Consider the following 12,138-nt stretch of genomic DNA (forward strand, 5'->3'; position numbering starts at 1 on the left):
GTTCAATGGAACGCTTTCCATTGCACTCTTGGGAAATGGGACTTTCTATTCAATATCACGTGATCGTCATTAACCAATTAAACGTTCTAAATTTAATGGGGTATTATATAAAATTAAATCACAATGTAACAGGCTTTTCATTAAGTCTATACTACACATTTATGATTGTTTTTGCCAAAATTTCATGTTAGTCTGTTAGCTAGGCTACGTGCATTTTAGTTCATTCTTAAAACAGCGGTTCTAAAATCCAAACATCAATAGCAATCCACAGTCCTATCTTCCATACATATAGCTACCTAAAAAGAAAAAAAATTAAATAATTATTTATTTGTAAAAAAAGTATGGCATCATTTCACAATGCCATTTTAGCCAGAAATTTGATACTGTCAACGGTTGGTGCATTAGTACGCAGGCGCGAGTGAGAATGACGTACATCGCGAACTGAGGATTACTGCTAAATTCGGGTGAAGAATGGAGTGAAGTGATTTACCAGGGGCCGGTTGTAAAATTTAACTAACATTTGGAAGCCACTTGCTCATTCAAAATGCTTCTTATTTTGCTTCGTTGTGATTGTTTAACACTTTTTTATAATCGGAGACTCATTATACAACGTAAAGGAAAATGAAAGACGGATGAACAAGTAAGTCGCGATTTTCATATACGTTTTTCGCTTTTGATTGTGTGAACAAGGCTAATTATATATGCGGTTTTTATGCCTCGCGCTATTATGTTGAATCTATTTTTTGGTCATGTTCAGACGCATGCATTTCACGCGGTCGTTTCCCGCACTTCAATCGAGATACAGGTATACCACGTTTTGCTACGTTACGGCTGAAATGGAAAATGTGCCTAATCTATGCTAATACTTGCATACAAAAAAACTGAGGCTACATTTAAATAAGAAAGCATTTAAGTCTTGTTACTTACAACTAGGAGTTGGATTGCTCCATACCCCGTTTGACTGACATGTAGTAGAAAATGCCCCAGACAGATAGTAACGACTGTAAGAGCAACCGAAAGTCACCGTCGATCCTTCAGTATACCTGTATCCTCTTGCGTACCCGTTACTTGGGCGACCAGGATTCCCGCACGACACTAAAATTGGCACGCATCTCAATCAGTTTCAAAGGATGAGTGTTGCAAAAGTGGCGTGTTACTTTTGGCACACTTCTGATTTCGAGTTTCAATTAATAAATCACGGTCAACTATAGCTGGGTCAACTAGGTAACATGAGTATAATTATTATGATCATAGAAAAGTGAGTGAATATATGCATTCAGGCGTTGGATGTGTCACATTTTCTCAACCCTTTTCCCAGCCAAAAATAACATATCCCAGCGAATAGCTGTTCTGGTTGCTTCCTCTGCTTCTGGTCGGCACATTGCGTATTTTTGAATAACAGAACTAGGGCACGTCGCTTTGTTAGAAGAGAATTTACGTTTGGCCACGTGGCCTGCCTACGACGCGCTTTCGAAGCAAAGAAACACCGTAAACGACACAAAATATACGAATAACCTCACGTCAACTGTGGACTATTTCTGACGGTTTCTCGACAATATGAAAGCACATGCAACGAGTCGTTTAATAACGTAAGCAGAATGCCAATATCAGTTAGACATATCAAAGGCTCTTAGCGAAAGTGAAACGTACTTGTGCTAAATATATAGCTAGCGACATTGAGCTGACCGCATATGTGATAGTAAATGCCTTAGTGTCACCTCTAGTTCACCTTAGAGTAATGGACGACTTGCGCTTTAGACTAATTTCTTACATAGGCGATAAAAAGGATATTTTCTAAAAGAGCTTACTAAAATTAGTAAAACTGCCAAGTTTGGCTGGGAGTTGTTGTTAATTACGGAAAATATAGCTATGCGAAGTTGACGAATTTTGTATACTTTTGTATTACGGCCGAAAGTTTGTAACTAATTTAGTTACACATTTTCGCACGTAATACAAAAGTATACAAAATATGCCAACTTTGCATGGCTATATTTTCCGTATTTTACAAAATTTCGCAGCCAAACTTTGCATTTGCACTAATTTAAGTAAGATCTTTCTAGCTGTGTTGATTTATTTTCTTCCAGTTACTTTGATCAAAAATTAGTCTAAAGCGCAAGTCGTCCATTGAGTTTATCAATACTGACGTACCCAGACAAGAAAAACCGTCACCTTCATAACCACTTCGACATCGACAAATATAGGAACCAGCAGTGTTGCTACAATCTGCATTTGAGTCACAAGATTGCAAACCGTTAATGGAGCACTCGTCCACATCTATTAACGTAAATTTCTTGTTATATGGTGTTCGTATGGTTATACGACTGGTTAGAATACCGCGATAGGTGTGATGGGAATACGTTTTAAATAGTTTAGAAATTCTACATTACGCGGTATTTCTTAGAACAGTTTAAATATGTAATCTAAGGAAGATCTATATGTGCACCATCGCTTTGTACGGTATCAATATAGAGTTGGGCCTGGTGAATTTTTTGGTTTAATTTGGCGTCTAATCTTGCTTTCCTATCCGACCTTGAACACACAACAAAATGGAGGAAACATGTCGCACACAGCACACTAAATTCACGAAACAATATAACGATAGTTATATGTTTGTATTACTTTATGGACGTAAATTAGTATTTTTCAATGTGCAGAGCGCAAGGCATGCCATCTGCTCACTTTACCTGTACATTTTCGACCGTTACCGGTATACCCTTTCCTACAATGACACGTGTAGGAGCCTACTGTGTTGCTACAATTGGCACTTGGCGCACATAAGTTTAAGGAGCACTCGTTCACATCTATACCAGAAAGAAAATAGGCAAGTGTCAACGCACGACAAATGCAAGTGGATTTAAAGAAATGACCAACACTACCAGATTTTTTCTTCATCTCATTGATTCAGTTAGTTGTACGAAAACTTGATAGCGTTGTCCACCGGAGAATGCCCTTTAAAATTGCATGCATATTTTTTGTAGAACCTTCGTTCAACCTTTATATTTTTCAATTAACGGTTATTTATGATAATTTTTAGCTTGAATCTATAGTTTAAATGCATTTAATTTTTTTTAGAACCGTTAAAGATGTCAATCTAGTAGATTATAGAAATATTCTTATTCGTTCGCCCGCCACATTTCTAATTAGGGTAGAGTACTGCAGATGCACTTTCTGAGAACCGAATTCAATTTTAGTATTTGTTTTAATAATGGACATTATTGCTCTGTTCGCTCGCACTTGTGCTATCTCACATTAATTTTCCCCTCCTTGAGACGTTGGTGTCCTCGCCATTGGTATGACGTCATAATGTTAGATATGACACGTGGTTAAAAAAAATTAAATAATTATTTATTTGTAAAAAAAGTATGGCATCATTTCACAATGCCATTTTAGCCAGAAATTTGATACTGTCAGCGGTTGGTGCATTAGTACGCAGGCGCGAGTGAGAATGACGTACATCGCATAAATAGGTTTGTTGTTGTTAGTGAAATCGTGATGATTCTAGTGATATCATGAAAAACCTCGCTCTATACATTAGTTAATAAAATGAAACTGAATAAAGAATATGGTCAATAAAAATTCCATTAAAAGATTTGCCAACTGATCATGAACTGTAAAATATACCTCTGCATTCTTTTCCATTGCCGGTAAAACCACTTCGGCATTGACATGTATATGAACCGTCGGTGTTTTTGCAATCAGCATTTGGGTCACAAGTGTGGGTATTTTGAGTGCACTCATCATAATCTAATGTCAAAAGAAGAATTTTTGTGCTGCTAACTCAAACTGATAACTTAACGCTTCCCCTGATTGCAAGCATTGCAAATAGCTACTATGTCCGTAATTTCAGATTATACCTTTCATACACGTATAGCCTCGACAATTGTCACATGATGATGATTGCCAGTAGTATTTCGTATCTTTTCCTGAAATCTCAACACAGTCCTCAGTCTCGCTGTTACTTGTGGTTACTCGTGGATCCCAGTATGTGTAAAAGGCAGGTCCGCCATCGCTCCACAAATATATCCCTTCATTTGCTTGATCATTCAATCCGATCCAAGATGGCTGCTTTCCATAATGAAGATTTTGAACGAAGACGTCTTCTTCAGAACTTTCAATTCTAACCAGAGTTGAACCATAACCCATGCACGTTGTTGAGGCGTTTTTCCACGTTTCACACGAAGTTTTTATTTTATAACAATATCCTCTGAAATATATCCACCCCGAATCACAGATTTCTGGTATGAAAGACGTGAATTGTTGGGGGAAAATTGCGAAAAATACTGGGACGTTAAAAGTTTTGGGAGCGTGGCTCCCTACAGTCTCGCAAAATTGATAAATGCACATTTCCAACACTAATTATTAAGCGTCTAAATGTTTTTCAAGAAGATTAAAGTCGCTTACTACATGACGTACTTTCAGAGAACATATCTAGAGCGAAAGTCTAATAAAAATTGCGCCTGGCAACCGTTGCTATGGCAACAAAGACGTTGAAAAATCCGTCAAATTGAGTTTGTTGACATAGTAGAGACTTTAGCTGAACCAGTACGAAAAACTGCGAAAGGCAAAAACGTCTAATTTCAAGTCAATCTCACCTCCTAAGACAACATGGGATATTGTAACAGGATCATAACCATTGGTGCTGTGTAACTCTTTAAAACATATTCTAAAAGACGCATCTGTAATAGTCTACAATGATGTAAAAAGAAAAATTAAGTTGCAATCTTCCTTAAACATTACGTTATTTAATGTACAATGAAAGGGTAATGTATTAACATTATTTTCAAAGTTCTGTATGTGAACAACTGTACGTGCATATTTGTTTTTGTTACATTACCCGAGTGTTGCTTACAACAGGACTACCTAACATTGGTTATTTGAGAGTTAGAGAAACATACGAATAACTTTTGCTGTGCACTCAGAGAGTTGTCGGAACACTACTTCACGTAAACTTGCTTTTGTTGTATTTTGCGAACATCATTCGTTGCGGCATACAGTAGATATTATTATAGGTTTTGCTAGATCATAGTATCCTTCAAGTCGGCCTCTCTATCTAAACTTGGCTAATTCTATTTCAGATCGATTGAAGTAAGCCTTGGGTCAAGGCACATTCACATCTGGTTGACAATGGCCTACAGTGCTTGCCACACGATCATTTCTTGGCAAAGTTTCCAATTTTTAGAGATACTGAGGTAATTTACAGGCACATTATGTGAAGCAAGCATTTTACTGGTGAAATTCAGTATAGACAGCCACGTAATGATCGTCCCCGATGTATTCTCAGCGCATTATAGTTAAGATGTGCTAGCTAGATCTTCAGGTAACATATTAAGACTCCCTGTATTTTCTAAAACGTCGTTTTTAGGTGTTTTGAAGACTGGCTTAATTAACTCATCATATATTAGTTGATACATTGAAGTCGCAGTTTGTCTATATTGGAACTGCACTAAGAATTAGTGTACCAAATATAATAGCTGTCTAGTATTCTGCTTCTATGTATAACCAAAAGTTGGATAGATACCTCAATCCATGTGGAGATTCCATTGTTTTTTGGATCAACATTATTTCCTGATGTACTGTGCTTCGGAGAGACTAACACCGTTGGTGGTTTGGTATAGTTGGCAGCAAAAGTGACATCCTGAAAAATTACCGTTCAAAACTTTTTGATTTATGACCCGCGAATATATTTATGATGATTGATAACTTAATAGTTCGAAAGTTAATTTTCGTTGTCATTTTATGCAAAAATGATTACAAACTTACCTTGCATTGTGCATAATTGGTGCTGGACGGAGGATTTTTGGAAGTCCGAACGAAATGATTGGAACCTTGTTCTGTGAAAATAGGCCGTTCGAGAGTTTCAAATGCAATCCAATTGTAAAAAAATAAAATCATGCATTTACTTTAAGATGTAGGCATTAATTATATACATGGAATATTATGCCGTATATTTTTTGTATAATTTATTTTGAATGCGAATAAGATTGTCATAGACAAGAGTTTGCGCATTTTTCAAATTTCTAAAGTCTTAATTTCTAAAAGACCCGCGCGCTGGAACTTTCGAAAACATAAATTTTTCAGTGGAACAAGGATAAAAGCCCAAACTTTTACATACCCAAACATTTTGGAACTTTACGTAATGTATGCACTGTTCAATACATAACTCGCTATTACTGCATTAATTTGTCTTTGCAAGATATGCTCTAAATACACACATTCATGCAGCGCTAATACCTCAAGCTGACGTCTAAAATGTGCAGTGTGCATATGTATGTATGCGCTTTCTCTCTCCACTCATCAACAACACGTTGAATATATTATACTGAGCTGATGCTGCGATGTCTTAGCGCATAATTTTACTTAATTGCACGAGGTTTATAACAGTGTTTGAATCGGCAGGGTTTGAATTATCGCATAATATATTTTAATATGTATTTAGTTGACTCACCACGTAAATATCTTCTATCTATCCATCAAAGTTTTGTAATTCACGCATGCACACTTTAAATGAGTATCTAGTGACGTCTTCCAACCACAGTGATGCAGCGTCGTGTTTAAGACTAAGTCGATGATGTTCTGCAGTCGCCAACTGTTGAGGTAAACGTACTCAACACTTCCGGGCAGCGGAGTCCACGTCAATTAAGCATGCACTTCGGCCGTAAAAAATACGGAGGAAGAACGTTTCGGTTGTTACATTTTAAATTTATAAAAAATACTCGGAAAATTCTTGTAAAATAGAACTCTGCGGATTATCGACATTCGGTAAGACATTAACGTTTTTTTGCGTATTATCTATCGTCTATGTGAACGTTTGTTATGTAAAATCGTGGTGATGTGTCATAGTTTGCGTATAATTAATGTAAATATTTATGTATTTATATTCTGTTAGAATAAAACAAAATCAACACGATTTGTCACATTGGGGTCGATAACTAACATCGCAAGTTCGCTAAGCGTATAGCGTCGGAACACCTATACATAGTTTTATTCGAATGATCAGCCGACCGTTTGGAGTTCTTTCTTGTCGAAGCACAAAGAGATTCCGTTGGCTTGCGCCTGACGTTCGTTTAATTAAGGACTGTATATTACAATATATACAATAACATGCATCGCTGATTTAATGAAATATGGACTCAGACAATAGAAATACGAGATGGCCACGAAGGGAGCGTGTGCAACAAGTTTCTGACGACGTTCTCGACGAAAAGGTGTACTCCTCAAAGAGAACTAGGGCAGGTTGCTTGGGAGCCGTTACTCGTGTGCGTGGTCAAATCGAATCTTTGTTAAATGACCCAAACAATGCCGAGACTATTAGAGTACTTTCACAACAGTACGATAATTCATGGAAAAGGTTCGTTGAGGCTCATAACTATTATACGTCTATAATTAGCCCGAGCAGTCAGGAGTGCTACCATGCCATTCAACAATTCGATCAGTTATATCTCGACAAGCTCGCCTTCGTTCAGAAAATCTCAGGATATCTGCTCGATGCTGCAACCTACTTTAATGAAATAATCATGGAAAATTCGCACTTGCAAAGAGAACATGTGTCACCGATACGCCGAAAGTGTGGACACTTATAGATCTAATGTTTCCAGAGGAACAAAATGTTCTTCAAGCTCAGCAGTCCTCGAAAAAAGAGCCCAAGCCGCGAAGGCAAATTTAGCCCTACGTTTGGCGGAACAAGAACAACGGCGAAAACTCGAAGGGGAAATAAACTTTTGGAGATCGAATGGAAACATAAAGAGCTATTAAGGCAACAAAAAATGGAAAAGGAAGAGATCGAAAAAACGCAAATATTGGAGACCCTAAAACAACAATCTGAAAAGGAACTGGCCGAAGCTCGACAACGGGCAGCCCTCTTGGAATTAGAAGTCCAACTGGAAGAACAAATGGAAGAACATGGAGAGATTGATATGAGCTTGGTCACGCAAGAAAAGGAGAACATTCTAGCTGAACCGGAGTTCACGGGCGATATCCCCAAACCCCTCGTATACGAAGATTTCTCGTTCGGAGAAGAACCACATTCAAACTTGAGTGAGAACACGGCTCATCCCACCAAGCCACTTCACTCAACGCCGGCTATACCAGCTTCACGTCTGTCGGCGTCATGTCCGAACAGTGCAAGAGAAAATCAGTTGAAAACCATTAATCGATCGGCCACGTCAGTTCCGATGAACGCAACGAATATTCGACATGCAACGAATATTAGCGACGAGGCACCTATTCCCTCCCCAAACCAAATTTATCCCTACTACACTAAACCCAACGATTTGTACCCACACTCGATGTCTACCTTCAACTATACCCCACCTAGCGTACCCCAAGTTCAGTGGACATCTGCTTCCAAAATTGTCGAGGAGCCGTTAAGTTCAGATAATGACAAGCAACCAGTCTTCGAGGCAGAACACAGAACACCTCTATTTGTAAGCAAGCCAAGCTGTTCTCCATTGGAGCCACCACAGAGATATGCTAGCGTAAACGACCTACAACAGGGAGACATCCTGACTATGGTAGCATCTGCTATGCAAGGCATTTCGTCAGTCCAACAGAAAATAGCCTCCAATCAAAGCCTCCCTGCTATCAAACTTGACAAGTTCTCCGGCGTTCCCGAGGAATTTCCTCTGTTCAAGCAGAAATTTGAGCGGCGTATAATGGCAAGGCAAGACTTTGATGACGGGGAGAAGATGATGCGCTTGTTACAATTTCTGGACGGTGACGCGAAGGAAGCAGTTGCAAGTCTGGAAGCAGTTGACGGCGGCATACACGAGGCACTAAAAATACTGCAGAAGAGGTACGGTCGTACATGTGTAATTGTGAGTTCAATAGTTGATGGCCTGGTAAAGGGTCCTGTGATTTCAAACGGTGACAGAGTTGCGCTTCGAAAGTTTGCAGACAGAACTGCGAGAGCCGTGGCTACATTGAAATCGTTGGACTGTTTGCACGAAATAAATCAGGGAAATCTGGTGGAGATGGCCGGCCGACTACCGAAACACCTACAGCAAAGATTTGCGGGACTAGCAAATGAATTGGAAGAGAAGGGTCAACGTTTCCCGACATTGAGCGACTTTCGCTCATTCGTTGACAAATGGGCGAATATTGCAAACCATCCAATTAATGCAAGCAAGACAAAGGCCCCGGGTGACACTTTAAAAGGAAGCAAAGCGAAGAAAGAAGACCTACTGCCGAGATATACAATGGCCACAGGTGTCGGCGACGATCAGAAATTTCCAGTACACAAGGGACCTCATGAAGCACCCTGCCCTTGCTGTCCCCAGAAACACCCTCTACACCGCTGCAACATTTTCAAGGAGAAAACACCCGCTGAGAGGAATGAGTTCGTGAAGGCGAAAGGTCTCTGTTATAACTGTTTAAAGAACAACCCTGTTTTACAATCCGGCACTACAGTCAAACATATTGCCAAGTGTTGCCCAAGCAAATTCAAATGCAAAGTCGAAGGATGTGGTGCGTCACATCACACGTTGTTGCATACACCGCGCAAGCCAAAGAGGGATGAAGACAAAGGTTCTGATCAAAGCGACAGAAATGGGGAAGGCAATTCCGTCAATGCGGCTTTCGTGGAGAGGCGCGACACCGTGTTGCTGCAAGTCGTCCCTTTGCGCGTATTTGGAAACTCTGGAAAGGTCGTGACCACGTATGCGATGCTCAATTCGGGGTCGGAGATAACTCTAGTGGACCCCTCACTAGCATCGGCGTTAGATTTGCAAGGCCACCCCGATGAATTGGTCCTGTCAACCGTAAGCAATGATAACGATGTTCAATATGGCGTTCGCGTTAACCTCGCAGTTGAATCCCTTATTGACAATAAACCACAACGCTTGAAGCTGAACAACGCCTGGTGTGGTAAAGAACTAAAGATACCGCTACGTCATCGATTGATACAAAGCAACAAATCGCTATGGTCCCATCTCAAGGGCGTGCCGTTTCCCGAAGTCCAGCAGAAAAGGATCTCTGTCATTATCGGGACAAACGTTCCAGAAGCTTTCATCCCGCTTGATGTCAGATATGGCGGCCCTGGTGCCCCGGTAGCGATACGATCCTGCCTGGGATACTCGATTCTCGGTCGTATTGGGGATGGTACAAGCTTACAGCGCGCGGCCGCCCACAACGTCTGCACCACTACGGACGATTATACACTCAACAAACAAGTCGATGACTTCTGGAAATTGGAATCACTCGGAACAGCTACAGACAATGCCAAACCGAAGTCGGTGGAGGATAAGCGGGCTGAGAAAATCATAGAGGATACGATCGGAAAGATTGATGGTCACTACCAAATGGGACTGTTATGGAAGCACAATGATCCACGACTTCCCGATAATCGAGTAGTGGCAGAAATACGCCTTCGACATCTCAGGCATCGACTCGAACGAGATCAAGATCTGAAGAAGAAATACGCGGCGATTATCGATGACTATGTCGAGAAGGGCTACGCCCGCAAGCTCGACTCGGACGAGATTAAAGAGCGAAGCAACAAAACCTGGTACCTACCGCATCATCCAGTCTTGAACCCTCGCAAGCCAGGAAAGGTTCGTCCCGTTTTCGATGCGGCGTCAACCTTCGCAGGAGCATCGTTAAATAATGAACTTCTTCAGGGTCCAGACTTGATCAATAACCTGGTTGGTATTCTGGTACGATTTAGACAAGATCCGATCGCCCTGATTGCTGACATTGAAGCTATGTTTCATCAGGTGAAGGTGATCAACGATGACTGCGACGCCCTTCGATTCCTGTGGTCAGCTGGCGATATCAGTAAACCCCCAGCAGAGTACAAAATGCTCGTCCACATTTTTGGCGCAAAATCCTCACCCTGTTGTGCAAATAGGGCCCTTAAGCAAACCGCGGATGACAACGAGATGAAATATGGTAAATCTGTCGCAGATGTAGTGCGCCGGAACTTCTACGTGGACGACCTCTTGAAATCAACCCGAACAGTTAAACAAGCTGTCGACCTAGCCTTGAAGTTAATAGCCCTATTGCAAGAAGGTGGATTCCGCCTTACGAAATTCCTGAGCAACCGAAGAGAGGTGCTGCAAGCAATTCCAGCCAGCGAAAGGGCATCTCCTACACTTGACCTCGACCTTGACCAGCTGCCGATTAATCGCACCCTAGGATTATCATGGGATGCTGAAACTGATGAATTCTACTTCACGTCCATTTCTACCGATAAACCAGCAACGAAAAGGGGAATCCTTTCGGTGGTGAGCTCTTTGTTCGACCCTTTGGGCTTTCTCGCACCTTACGTTCTGCCGGTTAAAACGTTACTGCAGGGACTTTGGCAACAGAAGGTCGGATGGGATGACGAGATTCGAGAGCAGCAACTCAAGGTTTGGCAGAGATGGCTGAAGTCACTATCGCAGCTGTCTGAAGTTCGGATTGCAAGATGTTATTTCAATACGGACATGTCTCGCGTACGTTTAATCGAGCTGCACCTGTTTAGTGATGCAAGTGAGATCGCATACGCCGCATCTGCTTACATACGAATTGTCGACATTGCTGGGGCGATATCGTGTAGATTTATTATGGGAAAGTGCCGTAACTGCCCGATAAAGAAACCCACCATCCCACCACTGGAGCTTATGGCAAGCGTCCTAGCTGTACGGCTGAGTAATCTAATCAGAGCTGAATTGGATTGGAACGTTGATCATATCATCTTTTGGACCGACTCTACCACAGTTCTTCAGTACATCAAGAATGAAAATAGGCGATTTCACCGCTTTGTGGCCACTCGTTTAGAAGAGATTCACGAACATACGACGCCAGAACAATGGCGACATGTCCCCGGAGCTCTAAACCCGGCCGATGATGGATCAAGGGGCTAGCCAATCGAAGCATTTCATTCAACGTGCCGTTGGTGGTCTGGACCCGCTTTCCTGAGCCAGACTCCAAATCATTGGCCGGTCGCAAGGGTATCCGAGGTCCCAGAGGACGATGAAGAGGTCGTGAAACCACGTATTGGTCATAACTCGTCGGCAGTCGTAATTGGCTCCCATTTGGTTCAACTGCTGAATGACGTATCGTCGTGGTCTAAACTGCAGAGATATATTTCTTGGCTAGTGCGGTTCGTGCGTCATCTACGAACCAAAGCTAAATCACAAGTGGCCTCATTTCCCAAGGAAA

The 12,138-nt window shown here is 41.3% G+C and overlaps 1 protein-coding gene across 1 annotated transcript; it reads right to left on the minus strand.

Moving 5' to 3' along the window:
• Window positions 1–2,506: 2,506 nt before the first annotated feature.
• On the minus strand, window positions 2,507–7,653 carry LOC114539547 (macrophage mannose receptor 1-like). Its single transcript, XM_028560180.1, has 7 exons — window positions 5,761–7,653; window positions 5,519–5,635; window positions 4,593–4,686; window positions 3,855–4,235; window positions 3,622–3,744; window positions 2,685–2,801; window positions 2,507–2,529 (listed from the first exon to the last, which is right to left on the minus strand). Exons 1-7 carry the CDS (start codon window positions 5,890–5,892, stop codon window positions 2,507–2,509), a joined length of 987 nt encoding a protein of 328 aa, XP_028415981.1. The 5' UTR covers window positions 5,893–7,653.
• Window positions 7,654–12,138: the final 4,485 nt, after the last annotated feature.

Source organism: Dendronephthya gigantea, unplaced genomic scaffold (genome assembly GCF_004324835.1).
Source record: "Dendronephthya gigantea isolate DGI-Jeju-01 unplaced genomic scaffold, DenGig_1.0 000205F, whole genome shotgun sequence".
Taxonomy (NCBI): Eukaryota; Metazoa; Cnidaria; class Anthozoa; order Malacalcyonacea; family Nephtheidae; genus Dendronephthya; species Dendronephthya gigantea.

Bases quoted from the DNA above. Each gene is read 5' to 3' on its own strand.
- LOC114539547 (XM_028560180.1), bottom strand. From the start codon at position 5,892: ATGATTTTATTTTTTTACAATTGGATTGCATTTGAAACTCTCGAACGG. The intron at 3,745-3,854 runs GTATAATCTGAA...TTTTGACATTAG, and splicing joins AGGCTATACGTGTATGAAAG to ATTATGATGAGTGCACTCAA. The intron at 2,802-3,621 runs GTATATTTTACA...TTTCTGGTATAG, and splicing joins CAATGGAAAAGAATGCAGAG to ATGTGAACGAGTGCTCCTTA.